Source organism: Oreochromis niloticus, linkage group LG17 (genome assembly GCF_001858045.2).
Source record: "Oreochromis niloticus isolate F11D_XX linkage group LG17, O_niloticus_UMD_NMBU, whole genome shotgun sequence".
NCBI lineage: Eukaryota > Metazoa > Chordata > Actinopteri > Cichliformes > Cichlidae > Oreochromis > Oreochromis niloticus.
In genome coordinates, this window is record NC_031981.2 from 20777918 (window position 1) to 20803737 (window position 25820).

At 40.6% G+C, this 25820-nt stretch overlaps 1 protein-coding gene across 1 annotated transcript in view; it reads left to right on the forward strand.

The window, feature by feature from the left end:
* The window catches only part of LOC100692659 (thyrotropin-releasing hormone-degrading ectoenzyme), a 257284-nt gene that overhangs the window by 43393 nt on the left and 188071 nt on the right, over nucleotides 1-25820 (forward strand). The window contains exon 3 of the mRNA XM_019347171.2: nucleotides 4914-5190. Within this exon, the coding sequence (XP_019202716.1) occupies nucleotides 4914-5190 (277 nt within the window). The remainder of the gene's footprint in view (nucleotides 1-4913; nucleotides 5191-25820) is intronic.

Below are 25820 nucleotides of genomic sequence, written 5' to 3' on the forward strand. Positions count from 1 at the left end.
AAATAAAGATGGAAAATGAAGAAATGAGAAGAACTAAGAGGAAGGAGACGTGTCGGCTGTCTGGACATTTTTTGGTCTTTAAAAATGAGACGTTTGCTGTCCTGTCCTCGCTCTCTCACACGGTTAGGGCTCAGCAGCTCGTTTACACACTGAAGCAGGTGAAGTGAAGATAACTTGTAACTGGGGGCTAATTGGTGTTTCTCCCTAGTCCTGCATAATTCTAGCTGCAAAGTTTGGAAGAATAACTGCACTTCGCTTCTCCTCTGTGGGAATATTAACGAGGATGAGTCGGCAAAAGGAAATCTTAAATAGTTAAACGAAAGTAGCCCCAAATCACTTTATTTAGTCCTTTAGCCTTACTTATTGTTTAACCTAAAAAACAGGAATGTCTGGCTCAGTTTTTACTTTTTTGATGGTGAGATTAAAATATTTGTTTAATATTCTGTAAACTCCTGGCAGGCAAATAATCCACCAGAGTGTGATATACTGTGATACCCTTGCATTGGTTATATGTTTAATGTGATGGTGTACAAACGCTTTCAGACACAACCTGAGCATTTGAGCCTAAACTGCAGTTTCAGCGACTGAATGCAGTGAAATGAATGAATTATCTGCACATCCTCTGTAGTGATGACGTACAGCCCTTTAATATTACGTCTCCAGGTCCAAGCCTCTGCTGCGTTGGCTGAACCTCTCATCCTTTCAATGTGCTGCAGTGCTGTGTGCCTTGTTTCTTGAAAAGCGATGAATCCTAAAAAGCTATTCAGTTGTAATTCTGCCTCTGTATAGCTTTTTTTTTTTTACAGAACAATTCATGCATAGTGCACCTTTAGGCAAGTTTTTAACCCCTTAGTCTATCATATTTGATAAGTGCAGCTTTTCATGAGTTTTTGAGACTTCTACACCATCAGAAAAACCAAAATAAGTTGCACAACACATTTTAAAACATTTTTTTAAATGCCCGATTTAGCAAATGCGATACAAATTAAAAACCATTCGAGGAAAATAACATGTACTTAACTTTTTAAACAAATTTGTCAGTTTGTTCAGTAAACTTATGTTTCAGACTGTAAAAGGTTTTAAAAGCACGTGTAACTAAAGTTTTAATATGAACATCAAATTCACATTATTATAGCAAATACTTCACAGAAAGCAGCAACACGTGAATTACTAATACTTATGTCTGGATGGTGTCAGGTCAGAGGCTCCCTGGGTTGAAATTTTGTTGCTTTTGGTGCTTTTTTCATGGCATCTGACAGCACATCAGGCACTTCTTAGGTCTTTTCCTCGCTGATTCATGTTTGATTGACGCAGTTCCTCTAATGTCCATGTGAGGCTCTGATAGACTCCTTAATCTCTGCCTAACTTCTTTGTCCTGTTTCTCTCACCACCAGCCGATTCCACCAGAACTGAACTGATTTAAACATCCATGGCTAATGTCACGGTGGTCATGCCCATCTTTTACAGCCTGTGCCCTCAGTGTGTGCTTTTCTTTTCTTGTCTTGTCTGAGCCATGACCTTTTAAATGAGCAGCCATGTAGTAACCATGCTCAGGGGGGCAAAAACATCAATAAATTAAGTTAACAACTTCACTAACCATCCAAAACGTCACTGCTTAGTCTAGTTTTTCATCTTTGCTATTTGCTATTATTATAGGCTTTTTACTGTTTATTATATGCGATCAAACAAGTCACAGCATCATCGGGACATGCAGTGATAAGTTTGTAGAATCTCAGCATTTCACTCCCACAGTATCTGTTCTCATATTATCCCCAATAAAGAGCAGCCTTTGTAAGGCTGGAAACGGAGAGCTGAGAGAGAAACTCAAAGGCAGGTTTCAACACTAAGGTTGTCGAAACGTCTAACAGCAGCTGTGAAGCATTTCGAAGTCCCAGTATTTTCAATCTTGTTCCCAGTGAAGAGAAATTGGTTTCTGTTGGGTTTTACAACAAGTTTGACTATGTTACATGTAAGGAGACACAGCAGGTTGGCTTCATGCTTTTGCCCTGAGGCAAAAAAAGCAAAGCAGCTACGCGAGGTTTCATCAGACTACAGTGCAGCAGTCCTATTTTTTTCTTTTTTTTTTGCTTTGTGTAAAATGTATTTATACTCCTCTGTGAGTCACTCTCATTCAGGCTGTGGACTTTACCTCTGACAACAGGACTGTTCATGTTGTACAAGATGTCCAGAGAGAATATTCCAGAGTAGATGTAGATGAAGCTGTAGAGAAAAATATCTGGTTTGTTGTATCTCAGCTCGTTGACTGCATGTGTGAGTCATCTTCAAGACTTTGGGGAGTGCATTGGGAACAAAAGAAGACGACATTAGAGGACTGAAACAATGATAACAAAATGATAACTAAATTTAGGTATGGATTTATGTGTTTACCAATATTTATTCATTTAAATTATGTAGTTTTCCAATTGATTTCTTCAAATCTGAATTTCATTTAGGCATTGATAAATGATTTTTTTGGTCCTTTTTTTTTTTTTTTTTTTTTTTTTTACAATTTGCAACACTGTGCAGTTTTCATTAACTGATGCCTAAACCTAAAAGAACCAAAACAAAAATCCATTACTATTATTATTTTTTTTATTATTATTTAATAATAATAATAATAATAATAATAATAATAATAATAATAATAATAATACTTTCAATAGCATTTTTTGATATAATTTATTTCCGTTTTTAATTACTGGCAGTTTTGGTCCAACATAGAGTTGTTCGCGTTGCACATGGAAATACAGTTGAGTTCTTTGTGTATTTTGTTATGAAACCTGAGCCCTTGGTTTGAAACAATGCACCAATATTACAGGGAAAACTGTCATAAAGAGGAACGATCTGAACACTGGCTGAACAGCTAGCTTTGGTCTCAAATGGATCCATGTAATTAGAGGCAATTTAAATTATAGTCGACGTGAACACGGAGAGAAGTCGAACCCTGGCAGCAGTATTGTGTTCAACCAAATTACGAGCAGCTGTAGTGGAACAACGAGCAACCATTTTTTCTCACCGCCTGCTTTAAAAAACACATTTTCTCCTGCGATGATGACGATGACAGCAGCCTGCTGTGATTGACTCAGGTATCACATGTATGGATGCTCAGACCCCAGCATGGATGGAGAAAGAGAGAGGAATGAGAGATTAAAATGTGGTGAAAGGAGGGAGAAAAATAGGATCAAGAAGAGGACGAGAGGACTTTGAGAAAAAGAGAAGAATGGAATAAAAGTAAAGACTTGTGGCAACATAAAGGGACTGTGCTTCAACCTAATTAGACTGCAAATTTTCTGGACCTAGTCTTGGTGAATGCACCCATGAGGTCCTCTAATTTAAAGCAAGACTAAAGGCATAACAGCACGTTACTATAAGATGGAGAGTTGAATTCATAAGCACTAAAACGGCAGGACTTTGCTTCAGTTAAGTATACTCAGGGGTTTTCCTGCTTGGTGTGGCCAGCCTGTCTTCCCCCATCTCTGTATAGTTTTCATGTCTCAGCTTTCCCACTGAAGCACAACTTGGACATAACTATGTTGTAACCTACGCCACTGGAAACCCTCTTAACCCAATGTTGTAACCTTCCATTTAATGTGACCTTCCACTCCTAAGAAATGTATCTGCAGGTCGGGTTGAGCAATGACTTATCAGTGGAAGGTGATGGCATGGTTATGTCAATGTAGATTTTCCGCTGAAGCATAAATTGGCCATTAATTGCATCTTCTAATTCCTTTTTACTTTGTTAGTTTCCTTGTATTTTTTTTCTCCTGTTTTTGTCAAATCAAATGTCGTGCATCTCTCTTTGCACTCCCATATTATATTCTTGTTATTTTTTTTAATTTTATATTTGGGCATATTTTTTGACTTCATCTTTTGGGTCTTTTGTTATCAGCCTAATGAATTGCTTATTTTTTGTGGTCTTATGTTGGTCCTCCGTACACCATTCCTATGACTGGGCTCATAAAATAATGTTTAAAGCCTACATTTTTCCTCCAAAAGGCCAACAGCACTCAAGCCAATGGCGAAGACTTGATATGTCAACTGAATGTCGGTTGGTTGACAGTTTGGTTTGAACAGGAAAGGAGAAATCAGTAAAGTTTATAAGAGAGAGGAAGAAGCGTTGGGAAAAAATCACACCACACAATAGTGGACAGTTTTCCTTGTTTTCAAAATTGCCTTTAATTCATAACAGAAAAGGTCTTTGTGTCCTCGGACATCTGTCTTCTCTGTGGCATTCTGCAACACCACCAGAAACAGCACCAGTAGTGACATAGTTACAACAATGAGACATTGGTCTGTGGATTATGAGGTGAGAGGCCTCAGGAAGCTGTGGTTTGTCTCATGTGTGGTACAGGCTCACAGTCACAGTCTTGTTATTTTAGCCTTAGTTTTCAACATGCCATACTCTAATTTAAAGGTTGATAGTTCGAGTTCTTAGGTAGTTCTTGACTTTATTCCTCTAGTCTGCAAGCCAAAGCGTCCTTGGGGAGGATATTGAAACCCACTAAAACAAAAAGATGCATCCCTCAGTCACTGGGATCTGTTAGTCCTGCATGTGCAGAACAAAAGAGTTGTATGTGTGTGAACTTTGTAAAGTGCTTTCAAGTGCTGTATAAAGCACTTCCATTTACTTGTCGATATTGAGGTGCTTTGTTTCATTTTTACTGGCATTCATAACTGCTGATATCTCATTCTTTATATTTATTTACCTCTAAACATCAGCTATGTTGCCAGTGACCTGTTAACGGTCGTATTACCTTCACATTTAGCTCTTATATGGAACTCATACATCTTTGGCATTTCCCAAATGAAAGTGGTTCACTGGTGACTTGATGTTAAGAAGTCATCTTGTATAATCTTTACAAAATCTTTTTTTTTTCTCGTAATAATCCTATTATTCCTTTTTCTTTCCATAGCTACTTGGCAGTAACTCAGTTCAGTCCTATCCATGCCCGGAAGGCCTTCCCCTGCTTTGATGAGCCTGTCTACAAGGCCACATTCTCCCTCACCCTCCGCCACGACCCACAGTACACCTCGCTGTCCAACATGCCGGTGGAGAGCAGCTCGCTGTCGGATGAGGACGGCTGGTTGACCAATCACTTTGCCCGGACGCCCCGCATGTCCACGTACTACTTGGCCTGGGCTGTTTGCAACTTCACCTACAGAGAGACGCAGACGGACAGCGGCGTGACGGTCAGTCCCAACACACAAATAAACACCGACCACTGCTGCTGTTGATGCTGTATTAGCCTGTTGAGGCAGTAATATCTCTTCTAGTGATGGCTTATTTTCAGAAAGCATGAGGTTTGTAACACAACTCACAGACTCACAGCTACAGGCGTAAAAAATCGAACGAAGAGAGCAGAAGCACAAATGAGCGCATCTAAAGGTAAACACGTCTAATAAACACAATAAATAGACACGAGACTAAATTCGTGGAGGTAAAATAACAATCTCATGATCCAAATTTAATTATCTCTTTTCACAGAGTGTGGAAATTAAGCTTTTGTGGTGCTCTAATTCATTTTTTAAAACATTTCTGCTGTGATCTTGACTTAATGGTCTCATTATGTACCAAATACCAAATGTTGTTGATTCGGTGGCAGCCCTTTTCTTCTTTTCTTCTGTCATTGCTGCTCTCTTTTCTTCTGGGACTTGTGTTTGTCTCGAGGCTGAGAGGAAAAACTCTTATGATGAAACCTGTGTGTATAAAACATGAAACACAGCAGCCTGTTCTCTCAACATAATGTCACATTTTAGCCCCCCGTTCATCTCCAGACTAAGTTTCATATCATTGAATCCTAATCTCTGGAGTTAAAACACTAAATATGAGCACAACCGTTTTCTTTAGACAGTAATTGACATAATGAAGTCCTGATTTGGGAGTACGGGTTTTATATTTCAGTGTACCCAGAGAAAAGGAGGAGAACAGAATATCACTTTTTAATTCAACATAATTAAGGCAGTTTACCAGTGATGGTAGTACCAATCTGTATCATAATCATACTCATGCAAATAAGTAAACTGCTATCTAAATGTGGTTGTGAAGATATCTGTGAGACTATAGAATTTTTGGTGGTAACCCTACCCTACCTGAGCCTATCATTTGGAAAAAGTCAAAGTGGAAAAGTGGAAGCGGCCTGTGGTTCTGTCATTGTGAGGTTTGGTTTATATTCTTTGGTTTAGGTTTTTTATTTTTATTACTTCGTTGGGAGTTTTATGCTATGAAGACTTGGGGTTTATCAATATTTCATTTCCATGGTTTAATATTTTTTTCTTGCCTCTCCAGTATCCCGTTGTATCTTGTTATCAAGTCTTTATTTTTGTTTTGTGATTCCCATTTTGTGTGTTTCTTTTTTATCTTGTGCATTTTCACTGGTTTGACTTCATTTGGTTTTGTCTTAATTAGCTTCAGCTGTGTCTTGTTACCTTGGTATTTCTACTGTTACTTTGTGCACAGTGATGAACATATCCAGTTTGTCTTTTGTCTGAGCATCTGTTTACCTGCACTCACATAGATCTCACATTCGGAACCTGTTCTGAAAAACAGTGAAAATGTCAGTTAAAACTGATTTATTCTTTGTTCTCCAGTCACCAAGTCTCGGGATAAAATTTTAATAAACCAAAAATTCACAGCATTGCGGCTGGTGTCATATTCAATGCCGGGGTCATAACCAGTGCCAAATTAGGCCTTTAGAGGCTTAACAAAGCTTTGTTTGCATGTGGGTACCTACATACTGTATTTTTATCAGCCTTTTGAAAAAGATCTGTAATTATAAAACAATGACCAGCACGCTGACCAGGAAGTCTTGGCCTGAATATATCTACTGGTTACACTGGAATCACTCAGCACTGAATTATTCAGATCGTTGGCATTGTCCCCAGTGTCATCAGATGTTAGCTAACAGGTTTTCACAATGAGCTTCAAATTTTCAGCCATTTTTCAAAAATTGTTCTAACAGCCAGCGGGACAAGGAGGAGAATAGCTGATGACTGGAAATAGGTTGTAGTAACATCTTTAACTTTTTATTTTCTTGTCTCCATCTAAAAACAAAGCTGTAACCTTTAGCTCCATAGCCTCAAAAGATGTCAATGAACTTGTTCTCCATCTCTGATTGTCAGTGATATCAGGGGAGAATTCACATCTGATTGGTTTTAACAGTCGGGCACAAATGTTTCTCTGATGTTTAAAAATTTTAACTTCCATAAACATGGAGTCGCCTTTATTCATGTTGACCAGCACCAACTTCGTCAATCTGCTTCATGTCATAGACTGTGAATGTGGATGGTGTAGTCTGGGGTCAAGCTGAGAGTAAATGATTGTGACATTAGCTGGTGCTGTTTGCTTTAAGCTCAATCTCTGCCATTTTTTCATGCGAAACGTATCTAGGACTTGACCAAATGTTGTAGTTTCAAGTATTGTTGCTTTATCTTAGGTCTAAATATCATGTAGGTGCCATAAAGTGAGTCCTTTGTGGTCTGCTATATCAGGCAGTGTAGCTGGCAGTAAATCTCCATCTTTAACAATGACAGCACCTGATGCATTGTCGTCTCCTCTGCCTCATTTTTATTCCAAATTTTAAGTTTGTTTAGAGATTATTGCTCAATCACAAAATGTCTTAGATTGAAGACACAGGAGCTGTGAACCAACAGATATGCAAGTATGTAGTAAGCAGACAGTTTTTGGCTTTTTTAGATGCTACTGACATTATTTTAACCATAATTATCCACACATGGAGTGGGTTATAGTTAGCAACACATCCGTATCAAAATTTGTGGAATTAAAGATTAGGACATTTCTATATAATGACAATAGCTCAATTCAAAAACAACCAAAACAGTCCATCAGTGCTTTAACACACAAAGGTCAGGTACTTTTCAAACGTACATAACGAAAACCTGCAGTGAGTTAGAGTACTGCTGCAGCTGATCTGGCCTCCACAGTCACTCAGTCTTAATCCAGATGTCATGGTTTGGGACGAGTTGGATGGCAAAGTGAAGGAAAAGCAGCCAACAAGCAGGGGCGATTCCAGGTTTGTTTGCTTTTTAAACGGTGGCTTACAGGGGATCAAGAACCAGTCACGGCTGGCCTGTGGGAAATCAGAAAAATTCAATCAGAAATAAAGACAGCATTGAAAATTGGCTTAAGGAACGCTGCACTCTCCTCTGTCCCGCTACAGGTAACATGGCAGCACAGCATAACAGCGGAAGAGGCATTTAGATCCTGTACTGAAGAAAGCAGCAATACTCAATGTTATTATTGCATCAGTCGTTGATTCATGAATGAGTAAGCTGCTTCTGTTTCAAAGCTGGAGCTCGCTTTATTACTTTTTGTACTACTCCCGGTTATCTCAATATATATTATATCCCAAAATGTTAGATTTGTATCAAATATTATTATTTTAAATTATTTGCAATACCAGTTATCGAACATGTCAAGCATGTCTAAGGAGTACAAAGTATAAGATTTGCAGTAGTACTACTAATTTAAAATAGTGAATTGTCATATTAACCTTGGCCAGAGTTATAATAGAGTTAGTAATAAGTTTGTTACAGGTTTTTCAACTTTTAGTTCAGTGTGATGTCATAGAAAGAATAATTCTTATGTGGACATCTCAGGTGTGCTTCAATGACCTGCGATTCAAATCTTCTGTTTACAGAGGAGCAGGCAATCAGGAGAAAGTTGTGGTGGATTATTCTGAAATATGACTCATCCCAAGCTACCCTGACTCCATGGTGATTAAATGTAATTGTACAACAGTGCGGCACTTGAGTAAATGCAGTAGTTACTTTCAAGCATTCTTGCTTTCCATGTTCTCATCCAGTAGCATTGGGCTGACAGGCTGACAATACTGCAGCCCAGTAGCTTTGGGAGGACCCCAGGGGGCAATTATACTTGAAGGGGGGAGGTTCCACTGCTTTAGACACTCCTCTGCCAAGAGCTCAGCATGTGTTGGAATCTCTTCAAGACTGTTGGAGAAACTCCAGGAGAGAATCTCTTGGAGCTGGCTGAGAGACTGAGGAGTGTGCAGAGCTTTTCTAAACCAAATAAGAAACCTAAAATTTAAAACCTATTTTCAGTTGTTAACATGGTTGGCCTTGAAGGTATTTATATATTTTAAATATTTTTTTCCATATTTTATTCACTTCAGTATTGATCCACAATGCAGAAATTGGTTAAAAATGAGGAAAAACTCTTCAGCAGGTCTGTCAGGACTTTACATGACTGGTAGTGTATATAAATTTATTTGGAAAAACTAACAACTGTAGCTCAGGTGTCAGAGCAGGTCAGCCACTAACCAGAAGGTCGGTGGTTCGATCCCGGTGGTGGTCAGAGGGCCCGGTGGCGCCGGTGTCCGGCAGCCTCACCTCTGTCAGTGCGCCCCAGGGCAGCTGTGGCTACAAGGTAGCTTGCCATCACCAGTGTGTGAATGTGTGTGTGAATGGGTGAATGACTGAATGTAGTGTGAAGCGCTTTGGGGTCCTTAGGGACTGAGTAAAGCGCTATACAAATGCAGGCCATTTACCATTTACAATTTAATAGTAATCATCTATAAATAAATGTGTAATAGCAAAAAGACCTAGTTTTTTTGCTGGGTCTTGCTCTGCTGATGTTGCTGTGATGCGTTTCCATCTCTAGAGCCACAGTGCTAAATAACTAGAGTACTTCTTTCAGCAACAAAATACAGAAGCTCCTTCTTACCTTGATAATAATGAGGCAATAATGCCATCATGGTGGACGCTAACACAGTTTGTCATGTTGATAAAATGACACTTTAAACATGCTGTCGCAAGTAGGGGTGGGCGATATAAACGATATACGATAGAAACGATATAAATTTGGCCAACGATAGAGCGATATAGTCAAAATCTCTATCGCGATAGCACATGTTGATGATGTCATCAAAGAGATGAAGCACTTTTGAAATATGGGGAAAGCCAAAAACTGCGCTTCCTCCACTTCCGTACCATTTATTCATTAATGTTGAATTCTCTCGCAGCTGCTCTATTCCCATGTTGTTGCAGTATATTAATAACTAACCTCGTATTGTGGATGAATAATCTCAGTTGTTCTCCTGACTGAAGTTTGGTCCGTTTACAGCATCCTGCTATGCAATTGCATTTGTCCCTAACCACCAGAATCCCTCACGTTAACTTTTATCAAGTGGGAAAAAAAGGTGGCGTTCATCCTCCAGCTTCACTGTGCTAATGTTATGCATAGCTGTGTCGCTAGCAATCACGTAGCACAACATTATATACCAGGTAGTCCAACTTCAGTAACCCTAAAAACGCCACTACTGTTTAGTTTTCTGTCTTCATTTATGTTGGAAGTGGTAGCAGACCTGTAGGTTTTAATTAGTTTCAAAAATCTCTCAGTCAGAACATGGTATGAAATGTTTAGGTGTAAACTAGTGAGCTAACTTCCTGTTAACTTCTAACTCCGATAAATTTAATAAATTCTGTTCAGTGTTGGGACTAACGCGTTATTAAGTAACGAGTTACAGTAACTACGTTATTATTGTGGTAACGAGCACGGCAACTAGTTATTATGCCGTCAAAGGAGTTTGCAGAGAAAAGCGTCTGGACTTCTTTAAGTTGCTTGAAGACGTTTCACCTCTCATCCGAGAAGCTTCTTCAGTTCTAAGGTCAAATGGCCGAGAGTCCCAGATTTAAACCCAGTGGGAGTATCCCCCCAAAGAGGGACAAAGGACCCCCTGGTGATCCTCTAATCACATGCGCCAAGGTGTGAAAGCGGGTGTGGGACCTAATCAGCCAGGGTTTCGGGTGAGCTCATTGTGAAACCTGGCCCCACCTTGTCATGTGAATTCCTGAGGTCAGATGGCCCAGGATGTGAGTGGGCGTTAAGGCGTCTGGGGAGGGAACTCAAAACTGGATTATAGATGGCAGACAGTTGGTGTCGTAAACCACCGCCTCTGTTCAAAGATGGTCGCTCACAGTGGACATAGATGGCCTCTTTCACTCCCCTTTCAAACCATCTGTCCTCTCTGTCCAATATGTGAACATTGGCATCCTCGAAAGAGTGACCTTTATCCTTAAGATGCAGATGGACTGCTGAGTCTTGTCCCGTGGAGGTGGCTCTTCTATGTTGTGCCATGCGCTTGTGAAGTGGCTGTTTGGTCTCGCCAATGTAGAGGTCTGGGCATTCCTCGCTGCACTGTACAGCATACACCACGTTGTTAAGTCTGTGTTTTGGAGTTTTGTCTTTCGGGTGAACCAGTTTGTGTCTGAGTGTGTTGCTGGGTCTGAAGTACACTGGGATGTCGTGCTTGGAGAAAACTCTCCTGGGTTTCTCTGATACACCGGCTACATAGGGGATGACAACGTTGTTGCGTCTGTCTTTCTTATCCTCCCTCGCTGGTGTCTGATCTTCTTTTCTGTGCCTCTTTGCTGACTTTATGAACGCCCAGTTAGGATAACCGCATGTTTTCAGTGCTTCCTTTACATGTGTGTGTTCCTTCTTTTTCCCTTCAGGCTTAGAGGGAACATGTTCTGCCCGGTGGTGTAGGGTCCTAATTACTCCAAGTCTGTGTTCCAGAGGGTGGTGGGAGTCAAAGAGGAGGTACTGGTCCGTGTGTGTGGGCTTCCGGTAAACTTCAATGTTGAGGTTGCCATTGTCTTCAATGTGCACGGCGCAGTCCAGGAAAGGCAAACAGTTATCCTTTGTGTCTTCCCTGGTGAACTTGATGTTTTTATCCACGGCGTTAATGTGCGCAGTGAAGGATTCCACTTCTTGTGTCTTGATTGAAAAGAGGGTTTTAGCCAAAGGACTCAATTTCGCCATTTCTCCGCAACAGTTGCCCATAGTGGACCTCATCACAGCCACAGAAACCGCCATACGGATTAATAAATTATCACAGACAGAAGCAGAGCAAATCAGGATGAAAGTCTCAGCCACCCTCTCCAGTGCGAAAGTCCCTCCGTCTAACCTTACACTACAAGAAAAGAAGGCCGTCGCTTCCCTGAGCAAAGACCACAACATCACTATATTACCAGCAGATAAGGGAAGGTGCACCGTGGTCCTAAACACAACAGATTACCACACAAAGATCACTACTCTCCTCAGTGACAACAACACCTACGAAGCTTTAAAACGAGACCCCACAAGCAGCTACAAAAAGAAAGTTATAGCTTGCCTTCAAGACCTTGAAAAGGACAAAATCATTGACCGCCTCACATATCACCGCCTTTATCCAGGGGATGCCATACCCTGCATTTATGGACTTCCTAAAATCCACAAGGAAGGGGTCCCACTCAGACCCATAGTCAGTAGCATAAACTCAGCCACTTATAACATTGCGAAACACCTAGCTACCATCCTTGCACCTCTCGTGGGGAACACCCCACACAACATCAAGAACTCCACCGACTTCACCGACAAGGTCCAGAAACTTACCCTGGATCCAGATGAAACCATGGTGTCCTTTGATGTAGTCTCTCTCTTCACTTGCATACCCACCACGGAGGCAGTGGAGACTGTCAGAAAACGACTACAAGAAGACAGCTCCTTGGAAGACAGGACCAACTTCACACCCGATCAGATCTGCACACTGTTAGACCTCTGCCTTACCACAACATACTTCAAATACAACGAAGGCTTCTACAGACAAAAACATGGCTGTGCTATGGGCTCCCCCGTGTCACCTATTGTAGCCAACCTTTACATGGAGGAAGTGGAAAGAAAGGCTCTTGGCTCTTTTAAAGGGAGAGTACCCAGCCACTGGTACAGATATGTGGACGACACCTGGGTCAAAATCAAGACACAAGAAGTGGAATCCTTCACTGCGCACATTAACGCCGTGGATAAAAACATCAAGTTCACCAGGGAAGACACAAAGGATAACTGTTGGCCTTTCCTGGACTGCGCCGTGCACATTGAAGAGAATGGCAACCTCAACATTGAAGTTTACCGGAAGCCCACACACACGGACCAGTATCTCCTCTTTGACTCCCATCACCCTCTGGAACACAAACTTGGAGTAATTAGGACCCTACACCACCGGGCAGAACATGTTCCCTCTAAGCCTGAAGGGAAAAAGAAGGAACACACACATGTAAAGGAAGCACTGAAAACATGCGGTTATCCTAACTGGGCGTTCATAAAGTCAGCAAAGAGGCACAGAAAAGAAGATCAGACACCAGCGAGGGAGGATAAGAAAGACAGACGCAACAACGTTGTCATCCCCTATGTAGCCGGTGTATCAGAGAAACCCAGGAGAGTTTTCTCCAAGCACGACATCCCAGTGTACTTCAGACCCAGCAACACACTCAGACAGAAACTGGTTCACCCGAAAGACAAAACTCCAAAACACAGACTTAACAACGTGGTGTATGCTGTACAGTGCAGCGAGGAATGCCCAGACCTCTACATTGGCGAGACCAAACAGCCACTTCACAAGCGCATGGCACAACATAGAAGAGCCACCTCCACGGGACAAGACTCAGCAGTCCATCTGCATCTTAAGGATAAAGGTCACTCTTTCGAGGATGCCAATGTTCACATATTGGACAGAGAGGACAGATGGTTTGAAAGAGGAGTGAAAGAGGCCATCTATGTCCACTGTGAGCGACCATCTTTGAACAGAGGCGGTGGTTTACGACACCAACTGTCTGCCATCTATAATCCAGTTTTGAGTTCCCTCCCCAGACGCCTTAACGCCCACTCACATCCTGGGCCATCTGACCTCAGGAATTCACATGACAAGGTGGGGCCAGGTTTCACAATGAGCTCACCCGAAACCCTGGCTGATTAGGTCCCACACCCGCTTTCACACCTTGGCGCATGTGATTAGAGGATCACCAGGGGGTCCTTTGTCCCTCTTTGGGGGGATACTCCCACTGGGTTTAAATCTGGGACTCTCGGCCATTTGACCTTAGAACTGAAGAAGCTTCTCGGATGAGAGGTGAAACGTCTTCAAGCAACTCAAAGAAGTCCAGACGCTTTTCTCTGCAAACTCCTTTGACTACGATGACCTGGATGACTGAGAACCTTCACAGACATAGTTATTATGCCAAAACCAGGAACGCGTTACTCGTTACTGGGATTTAGATAGGCTCGTTATTCGTTACTTCGTGTGGTGGCTATCGCGGAGCTTCCACAGATTCAGTAACATTAGCAAGTAGTGGAGGCCAGCAGGTGGATGAAGGAAAAGGGAGGCAAGAGGAGAGACCCGAAGTGTCCGCCGGTCCGAGTATCAGGTGAACTGAACTTCAGGTAAGAAGTTATGACCTGCAGTCTATCTGGGTCAGATATAAACCAAGTTTAGGTGGAGTTTATTTTCATTATGCTGACTTTTTCGTACTGCGTGCTAGCTAGCATGATGGAGTTTCTATACAGCTGTGTGGGTGCTATGTTACTGATGCTGAACTTTATTTTGTTCATACGGTTAATTATTAGAGTTGCCAACCGTCCCGTAAAAAACAGAATCGTCTCGTTTTCAGAGAAAATATTACGCATTTCGTATTGAGGTGAAAATGAACAATTTTTCCCGGACTTCAGCTACAATGAAAAAGACACAAAGCTGGAGTTATTCTGTCGTTACGCTGCACAGCTGCCTCTTCTTCTCTCATTCTCTCCCCCTCCCTCTCCTGTTTCTATTTCAATCATAAAACTGATCAATGATCAGCTGATCGGCTTTTCTCTCTTGTTTGTTTATCGCCCACTTTGCGCCAGAAAGAGGAAACCAGCGGATGTCGCGCTAAACAACAGCAGCACGTTTAAGCTTGATCAGCTGTTGTTAGAATTTATTTAATATTAATTTCTAGTATCAGCTGATGTTTGCTGGAGCCACAGCTGTAAACCTGCTGGTCATGATATCGGTTTGGATATGTGGTGAGAGGGAAACATGAAGATGAAACCAGGAGATGTCCTTACTGAATCATCAGAGCTGAACAGGTGATGGAGAAACAGGTTTACCTTTTAGGTGACATGAATGAGTTGAAGGGAAGTTATCAACTGTTTCTGAGAGACAAATAACACCAGGATCCTTTTCTAGGGGCGGGTCTAGCAAAGTGTTGCCAGGGGGCCAGGTAGGGCATTAACAGAGAAAGGGGGACACAAAGAAATACTTTTCTTTCTTATTCTCATTTAAAATGTCTAGCTTTTAAAAAAATAATTATCTGAGTCTTACAACAAACAATTGATAGATTGATACATATATACCATCAGAACAGTGTACATCACTGTCACAACAGTGTTTATTTTCATTCAAAGGCTTTATGATTTTTCCTATAATGGTGGGCGGGTCTCTAGTCAAAATGCCCGGGCCGATTTTTTGTCCCAGTCCAGCCCTGTATGCAGCTCATCTGCAGTCTGGTGTTACCTACATCTTCCTATTCAGAAGGCAGAATTTCCGAGTTCTGAGTACAATCAAAAGCACAACGACTGCAGTTTTTGTGTTGGATGTAAAAAGCAGGCTAGAATCATGGCGGCGGTCAACGACGGTCCAGGCGTGGAATTTCTCTCGTGGAAATGTGCACATTATTTTTTCCTTTCTATTGGTAGGTGGCACAGTGCACTTGTGGCAAGTAAGCAAGCTAGAAGACTGGCAAACTTTCTGGGTATCCAGTTACGGAAGCAACACATTAACAAGAGAATTCTGAGTAAAACCAAAGTTACTTTCCCTAGTAACTAGTTACTCTGAAAGTAACGAGCAGTGTTGGGTAAGTTACTTTAAATTAGTAACTTAGTTACATTACTAGTTACTTCTCTAAAAAAGTAACTCAGTTTCTTCAAGTTACTCGTTACTTTCAAAGTAACCTTGCCTCCCTTTTCCTTCATCCACCTGCTGGCTTCCACCACTTGCTAATGTTATTGAATCTGTGGAAGCTCCGCGATATCCACCACACCAAGTAACGAGTAACGAGCCTATCTAAATCCCAGTAACGAGTAACGCGTTCCTGGTTTTGGCATAATAACTAGTTACCGTGCTCGTTACCACAATAATAATGTAGTTACTGTAACGCGTTACTTAATAACGCGTTAGTCCCAACACTGGTAACGAGTAACTTGAAGTCACTGAGTTACTTTTGATAGAAGTAACTAGTAATGTAACTAAGTTACTAATTTAAAGTAACTTACCCAACACTGATTCTGTTTTCATGGATGCCTGGATGTTAAACTTAATTGTTACACCCGATAAAGCAGCAACGCTGGTGATTTAATTAAAGATGAAAGAATTTAGACCGTTTTTAACTCTCAGTATTTGTTTGACTTTGGGACCTGAAGCGGACGGAGTTTGGGACCCAGATTACTCCGCGAAGCTCCTCATTACGGCAGCTGTAATGCTCTGACAATCCATCAAGCAATGCGGCTTACTAAAGTTGTACTAAAACATTTTTTTAACAGATTTCTGCACGCCAAAATCGGTTCAAGGTCAGTAAGCACAACCAGAATTCATACATAAGGCACATTCTCAATTTTTGAGAAAATTAAAGGATTTTAAGTGTGCCTTATAGTGTGGAAAATACGTTATATAGAAGAAAAGAATATATCACGATATATATCGTTACCGCACATGCTTCAAATTATATCGCGATATGAATTTTAGGCCATATCGCCCAGCCCTAGTCGCAAGATAACAATGCTTAATATCTCAAGCTAATGCTGTGGTTAAATCGCTGTATCAGGACTGCTGAGTTAAAATCATTTACTCTAAAGTCTAAATATAGAGACAACAGTTTAATATCTGAATATGATGTAATTAAGTCGGATTGAAACGTTTATCTGGGGATGACATGGCAATTAAGATGTGAACTTCAGATACCATTTTGGTGTCTTGAGATAACAGATGATTAGCTTGCTTCCTTACAGGTCGACATGGTTTTATTACATTCTTATTCCTCATTGGAGTTGTGTCAATATAGCTAGGAGGTGTTAGGAGGCCTGTGGACCAAATCTGAGACACACGTGAACAATCTGTGACTGCCAAATGTAGGTACATGGACTCCCTGAGCTTCTCCAACATCAATCCCACTTTCCCACAATGTCGATTTTCAACAAAGGGCAAATATTTGTGCAGGAAATCATAGAGCGGAATGTTTTGTAGTCCTCTTATTTGTGAACCATGTTGCCATTAGATAACTCCTTTAAGTCTTCAATGCAATGTAATTTATTATTCATGTGTGGCTCATACAGATTATTGCTTTTTTGTTTTACCTGTTTCTGTAGGTCCAATAATGTTTTGGATACTGTAAACAGGAAATATATTAGGACCATGTACAGTACTGTGCAAAAGTCACCCTTCATATAACATGTGTAAGAGCCAAATTTTGGCTCTCTTTTGCTTCATATAACAAACATGTTATATGAAGCAAAAGAGAGCCAAAATTTGGTATACCCACCTTTATTCTTCAGCACAGCCTGAACTCTCTTAGGTAGACTCCTTCAAATTCCTTTAAGTAGTCCTCGGGAATATTTCTCCAGGATTCTTAAAGGACATTCAAAGCTCTTCTGTTTTTTCATCCTTTTGCTCCACTGCCTGTCAAGATGATCACACACTGCTTCAGTAATCTTAAAGTCCATGCTCTGGGGAGGCCAATCCATGACTGATAGTGTTACATTTGTGACTTTTCCACTAGCACCTACTTGGGTTGACTCCACTCAACCACCTCAATATAGCTGTGTGGCCCAAAGTCCTGTGAGATTATTTGTATGCAACATAAATAACACAAAAATATATACCTGCTGCCAAACCAGTGGTACATGGCAGCATCTCATTACTGGACCACAGTGTTGGTTTCTGTGCAGCGATTTCTCTCTTTGCCAGGTTTCAGTTTTGATTTTTCTGAAGGTGTCATTCTTCTGACTCATCGAGTGACCCCACTGACTGTCCAGTTGGTGGCATGCAGTCTGTTGACGTCACATTTTTGTCTCAGATTGTTTGGAGCCCCCGGGTGAGTAGGTACTAAAAAAGTACCTGGTAACAGATACTACAGCCTAGTAACCCTAAAAAACTGAGTCAAGTCGAGTTGAGCTGAGGACCTGCTAGTGGAGAAGGGTTAATTGCGTGCTCTTATATCAGGCATTGTCAGTGTGTTTGGGATCATTTTCATGCTGTATTGCATGGTGGCTCAAAATCTGACTGTGCATTTCTACATTTATGATTCAGTCCACATCCAAGTAAGCTAAGCACATTCCAAGGTGTGCTTTAAAAAAATCATCCTGAGTTATAAACACTTGAGCCAGATTTGAGCCAGTGTCAGAACCAAGAACAAGACCATTGAGTGTAGCCAAATGTTGTGGCTGAGCCTAGAGAGAGTCCACCCGCAGGTCTGTGTCTCCAGCTACTTTTGCAGTTTGGTTTCTGGGCTTTAGTGTTTATCATGTCTATCCTGTTTCTGCTTTGAATGTCAAATCTGGATTTGCCTGTTATCCCATCATCCTTTAACAGCCATAACATTTAAAACAGAAATATGCACATGCACACGTCCATGTTCTTATGCAAGGACAAATACATGCACGACCTTGTTTCTCATCCTCCTTCCTTTTCCTCTCCTCCGATCATCACTCTATCAGTGTAATTACAGCTCATCCATCTCGTCTGCCAGAAACTCAAGGACAGCACTCCAACTCTCTCTCTCTCTCTCTCTCTCACTCACACACACACACACACACACTCTCATACACTCTCTCTCTCTCTCTTACACACACACACACACACACACACACACACACACTCTCACTCTCTCTCTCATACACACACACACACACACACACTCCGCCTGTGTCATCTTGTTACTGCAAGAGAATTTTGGTGAAATGCTGTTTTAATGACAAATCCTATCTGGGTCATTTATAACCATCACCAGCCTCCAACACTGTGTGTGCATAAGAGTGTGTTTTGTGCGTGCAGTGATGTTAGGGAGAATCAGTCAGGCTTGTCTTAGTCTTTGTAATGAATAAATTAATCTTTATTTTTGTCCTTTCCTTTTTTGCTCACCAAAAGCACTAAATACAGATCCACTATTTCATATTTGTCAGAAGCAGATAAAGGAAAACAAAGGCTGTGCACGTATCCCATGGACTTCTTGGAGTTACCTTCAGGAGGTCTTTATCATAGCAAATGTTCATGATGTGGCCCTGCTGGCTGAGCTCCTGGGGTTTGTTGCAATGAATGCTAGATATGATAAATGAGGAGACTCCGCCTCCAGGCACCCTCAGTCTAATGGAACAAGAGCAAGTGGACCCTCACCAAAAATCACACTAATCATTCAGATCGAGAGCCTATGGCTAGGGGTGTACCCAACGAAAGCCCTTTCACCAACCCCTAAAATTGTACGGGAGGCCAAACTGTTCCAAAACTTGACTAAAACTCCACTCATCCAGGTGGAGAGATTGCGGAGTCCAGTCAGCAGTGCACAGCTATGCAAATCAGAAATAACTAGGTTTTTATTTTCAAGGATTTAGTATTTCTTATTGTTATTTTCACTATTTCATTAAATGACAATAAGAAATACTAAATAACGCTATTTCTACAAAAACAAACAAATATAAAAAACTAAACCTGTAACTTATTTAATAACTATTTAATAACTATAAAAAATTAATAAACATATTTAATAAAAATGAACAGTGTGCACAGTTCTTATGTGCAGGAACCCGACTCTCCGTGCATTGCTTTGGCTGCCAAAAATTTTGATTGCCACCCTCCGGAGTCTGCCTCAACATTTTTTTATCAACTATTAGTAGAAATTACATGCAATAGAAGAGGGTCTGAATCCCTCTTTTCTGGGGAAAAAATATTATTTTGAATTAATAATTAACATAACATCTAAAATGTGAAATTGTGATTATGTGAGACATTGTCCAAAAGTCCATAAGGCAAAAGTAAACAGAACTCAGTGAAACAGGGAACACACAAGGACAGGATAACAGACATGCTGACAAAGGTCGGATGGAAACTGGGACTATGTACACACACAGACACACTGATGGCAATGAAGTGAAGAGGAAACAGGTGGTGAATGAGGAACACCTGAAACTAATTAAGCTAACTGATACAAAGGAAGTAATATCAAATGAATAAGACTGGGATTTGCAAAAATAAAACAGGAAGTAACTACACTGGAAAACATCTACGAGAGACAAGGATTTGACAACAAGAAAACACTGAGGATAGACAAATAGATACCAGAGCGAACTGAAAACAGAATGGTGACTCTAATCATTCTACTCTGAAATCAATAATAGAAATAACAGCCTACAATAGTAATCAAAACTAAAGATCAAGGTTAACAATGAAAAGCAAACTAAAAACTCTAATAAGCAAAAAACTCAAAAGCCACAGATCACACTAGAACGCAACATATTTACCGGAGTAACCAGACTCCAGTTTGTTAGCTGCAGTATTTTCCCTCACGATTCAGTCGTGTGCTTCAGTGTGGCTGTCACATCATGGGGCAATCATGTCTCGTTAGAACACACTCAGCTTTCCACTAAAGGCCTGTACATGCTTTCTGTAACAATGAAGTATTGGAGCAATCAGGGTAAACTGGATGTGTGTGATGTTTTATTTGTGTATTTTGGAGTGATAAATGTATTTGGGTGAGAGTGGAATGCCAAGTTATTAGCCAAGGCTAGCGAGCTCGGTTAGGGTCTGTAGACTCTGTGGAACCAAAATAGATTATCTGCACTCTGTCAGAAAACTTTATTATAAAACAACTGAGAGATAATTGAAGGAAATTTGATTGTAGCTGCTTTAAAGGTTTGGGAAGTTTTTACTTGTTTAAGGCTTAATTTAAATCAAGTTTTCCCAATTGTCTTGGGAATCACTGCCAACAGAATATTATTTACTTTGCCAATTGCATTCATCCTTTGTATTGTCTCGTACATCCTTGTAAATAAAACGGCCCATGATTTAGCAGATTTGCTGCTTTCGGTTCACTCACATCAATGTTTATGGACATATTTTTATTTAATTCTTCTGTACTTTGTTTTTTTTAATGTCAGCATGACTTTAAAGTGGATACAAAGAGACTTGTTCTCTTTTATTTGTTTCCCTTGAGTCTCTCAGCCATAGATGGAAAGTCTGTTGATTTTAGGGTAACAGTTGTGGAGCCGTTACTGCCTAAAATTTTGGGCGCTTAACAAGTGGAAATTTAAAACATAGCCTCAGGCTTCAGTGGTTAAAGCACGAAAGGTGAGGGAGATGAACAGAGCAACTCTATACTGCTGCTATGCTACCATGACAGTGCTGTTGGAGATATGACGGACCTGAGACTCAAATGATGCTTGTGACATGGTGGGTTGCATGCAACTTTATTAATCTCACCAGGGGCTTTTTGTTTGGAGCAGCTGGTTGTTGCACAAATCACAGTAGCACAAACAAGTGCAACATTAGAGACAGATTGGAGTGTTTTGTCTTTAGTGTCAGCTTTTCTTTTCTTTTCTTTTCTTTTCTTTTCTTTTTTTTAACCATATTTCAGGCAGAATTAGTTTGGACCTGAGTTGTGTGTCAACATATTAATTTCTCTGTTTCTCGCATTGGCTTCCAAATATATAATAGTCAGGCTTTACCTGTCAGGGAATCTGTGGATCTTTAATTATGGCAAAATACATAACCAAAATGAAACCATATTGATATCTAGGTATCGATCACAACTGATCAGTAAGTCGGTGTATCGTTGAAGGGAATACAAACTGCTCTGTCCTAGGATACTGATGGTGCAGGTCGTGTGCCCACCAGTCTCTTAGTGTGGACTTCATCTCTTTGTCTCTAAGTCCTCGATGCCAAGAATAAAAAGGAAACTAAGGTGCACTGGATTTATAACGTTAGACTGTCATTTTACATTAAGTTTTTTGTTTTCTTCATAATCATAATTTAAAATAAGATTCTATTTATGGCTCAGCCTGAATGCTATTACAACAAGTCCTGTGTGCATGTGGTGTGACATCAGCTGCACTCCTGTGTGATCTTACACACAAAATACAATCTGATTATGAATGCATACGTGAGGATGTTCTTCCGCCTAATTTTCTTTTTGGTTGGGTGAGTTGCATTTACTACATCTCTGTAAAATGTGATTTTGGAGCTGATCTCTTCCTCAACAGTCATACAGTACAGTCTCACTGATGCACACACACTTGCAAATGACATCTGCAGCTCAATGAGAATCAAATTCCAATTATACCAAACAAAAAATTAAATTATACAATAAGAATCAGTGAAAACCTGTTGTACATCAGTGGAAAGAAGGAACAATTAGGCAGTTAATTATGATTCAATGATGGGAATAATGGCACACAAGCTCTGGTCAGGAAACTGTGAAGAAGAAAATGGGCTCAGCAGTCGTGATGATGAAATACCTCCATTTGCCCATCTTCAAATATGGAATGTTTTTTCTTTCCTTGAACGTATGCACGCTGTTACACCAAGATAATTCGTGAAGACTCCATCACATCAGCTGCCAAAATCATCCCGAACACTGTGGAAGGACAGATTTCAGATTAAGAGTGAGATTGTCTTGCTTGAATGATACGTGTTTTTTAAAAACAGGATACGGTTCTATTTACAGACAATGAATGTGCTGGGCATGAAATACATCCAGGAAGCAGCACATGCATATTTTTATATTTACAAACAGTTGCTGGCTATGCTCTCTATGTCTGTGTTACAGCATCGCTCTCATATTAAAACCCTTGTTTGAGCCTGAAGGCAGTGGAGAGGCTGCTGTCTGTTTGCAGAGCAGCTTCCTCTGACAGAAACATTAATCCTCGGATCCCTCCATCCTCCTCCTCCAAAACCTCCAAAAGGAACAGCTTTATATGACAAAAACATCCCTCTGTCCCCTTCATAAGTGATAAAACAGCTTCATCTGACAGAGACATTCATTCTTCCTACCTCCTCAAAACTGCAGAAAGAAAAGGAAGGCATCTGTAGGAGCGCTGGACTGAAAGCAAGAATTTTTATTCTGTGTATAAATGATGCAATTCCAAGTGCTACATCATAATGCAGACAGGAGTAGAAGAGAGCTCGAATCTTCAAGTGAACTGTTCTGTTTAAGCTGCCAGGCTTGCAGCAGCAGTAAGAACCTGTTAATGACCGTTAATTGACTGATGAGGATAAACCAAATGTTTCCTGAGGCGGTGTTACTCTAAGAATGCTTCAAGATCACTTTCCACTTTTTACTGAAGAACTTGAGTAAAATAATGAATATGTCATGTAAGAGAAAAACCTTGCCTACACTCCAAAGGTTGCACATTTTTACTGTGGACCAAAGAGTATTTGTTGAATAATATATTTTTTTAACAGATGTTTGTTTTTTTTTCATGGGAACAGGGTTCAGTGTCAGTGTTTTCTCAGAATAAGATGCTTGATGTACCATATAATAGACTGTGGTGACCAAGGGTAAATGTAGTTATATCAACGAGGGAGGAGACTTTGGTTTGCAAACAACTGTATTTTAGTGCAGTTCAGTTTCATACAATGCCCTGATCTTTTTCTTATTTTATGATTAGTATCCCATTTTTTTTTTTTCAGTGGAACCACATGGACATTAAAAAATGTAATAAGAATTACTGTAGCGACTATTCCAGATTTTAGTTGTGCCCAAGGAGTTGCCGGAGTGACCAAACTATTTGGCCTCTAGTGATTTGTCACAAAACAATTATATTGATACATCAGTTTTTGTGCCACCAAATATCAATGCTGAGCTCATGCTGGCCAGCCCAATAAAAATTGGCTCCACCACTGGTCAATTAGCAATCCAACCTTGGCAAAGTGTTCCTCTGTGGCTGTCCAGCTCCTAATCTCTTACTAAGCAATTGTTCATTATAGAGAAACTGTACAATAACATTTCTTTTTAGCCCCTAATCACATTATTGTTTGGCAAATGGAGGTCTTATTTCATAGACCAACTGTGGTAGCAGCTGCTGTGCCAAGCACAAAGACACTGCCTAACCAAAAGCCCCATTTTATGTTTCTCACATAGCTGCTGGTAGCATTAGCAAGTCTGATTAGCAGCGGCATAAAATGCATTAACAAGATTTATACTGCGGTAGCAGTAAAAATAATGATGCTGTATTCAGGACTTAACCAGATTTTTAGAGCCTACAAACAGAACCATAAATAGGCGCAAGCAGCAGGGCTATGGCTATTTACTGACACGCCGTCATAGACGTGCATACTAAGTAATGGGTCAGAAAATTATAACCCTCAGCTTAGCATCCAGTTGATGCTTAAAAACTAAAGTAAGCAGGAAACACTTGAAGGAGCCGTTATGGTCATAAAAAAATCAGTATGAAGCAAATTCTCTCAGTAAGCTCTTAAAAGGAAGGATTCCATCTTCCAGACCATCTGAGCAGCACAAACAGATCCGTTAGGCTGGGCCACTTCCAGGCTTCTTTGTCACACACAAAATTCCTCTTCTTTCTTCACCTACTTCAAAAACAGCTGTTTGTCTTTGTGCTGCATTGTAGTATGGCATAATGTGCCTCTGTAAGAATCTCTGTTCCTGTAATGAGACGCTTTCCCTTCAGGGAGGATTAAAGCCTGACAGAAAACAAACAAACAAACAAAACAGTGTGATGACCCACTGCGAGCAGACCCCGGTTCAATAAAACCTCCATCTTTCAGCCATTTAGCTCGTTATTCCTCCATTTTCTGTCATTTCACCCACTGGCAGCGCTATAAAGCAAAGCCTTTTGGTGTTTATCTACCAGCTAATCACTGCTGGAATCTGAATGGGAATAGGTTTGCAGCACATCTGCCTTCAGCAAGAGCCAAACAAAAAGCTCAAGACACTGAAGGTCTGTCACACTAAGATTACAAAATGCATTTTTGGCATTATGGCTGACAGAATTGATCAAAAGTAATGACCACAAATATATTAAAAATATTTTTAATGGCATAATAAAGGTAATCAATATTGCATAAGCATGGCTTCATGTTATAGTAATATTCTAATTAAAGTTTATGTAACTCTTCTATATTGATGCCATTACATTAATGTTATAAATAATAGATGTTGATGTTAATGGTCTCTGCAAATGCTCTGTAATGCTAATCTCCTAATTCTGTATCGTAATACTCTGATGACTATAATCATAATGAAGACATTGTTAACATGCTCTTATATTATACCAGAGACATTATAGAAGAGAAACATGGAAATAGAAATAGAAATCAATGGGAGAATTCCTAAATGGCAAAGCACCGGCTGTGCTGACCGTTACGAGCCAGAAAACAAACCCGTCTCATCGCCAGCTTCTCGCTGTGACCCATGCTGGGTGTAACACGTTACGTTAAGTAATGAATTAAACCTAATATATAGTTCCTAAACTTTGACGGGACTTGACTCTTGTTTTTAGTTTCAAAGTCTTGTTGATTGTTGTGAAGAGTTTTGATCTTTATGTGATGAGTTGGGAGAGGCTGTCAGGCTCAGGAGAGACTCGGAGGCAGACCGTCACTAGAGTTCACAATTTATTTACACACACACACACTCCAGGTGCGAATATATACAGGTGAGGGGAGAACAAGGAGAGGGTCTCCAGGGGACACAGGTACGAGAAGGGAAGGGGCTATGTACACAATCCTACAGAGGCTCAGGTTGGCTCGGGCTCCGGTTGTTAGCTCACCCACTGGTGGTCCTCAGGCTGGCAAGAATCTGGCACGGAGGGAAAGAACTGGTAAGTTGCAGCACAAAGAAACTCGAGAAGAAAGCTCAACTAGTAGTGACACTAACGAGTGTTACACAATAATCCAGCGAAGAAGCTCTCTCAACCGCCGCCTTAAGTGAGCGTGGTGATGAGATGATTATTCGCAGGTGTCCGAGCCAGGGGCTGGAGTCGTCATGACTCTGCCCCG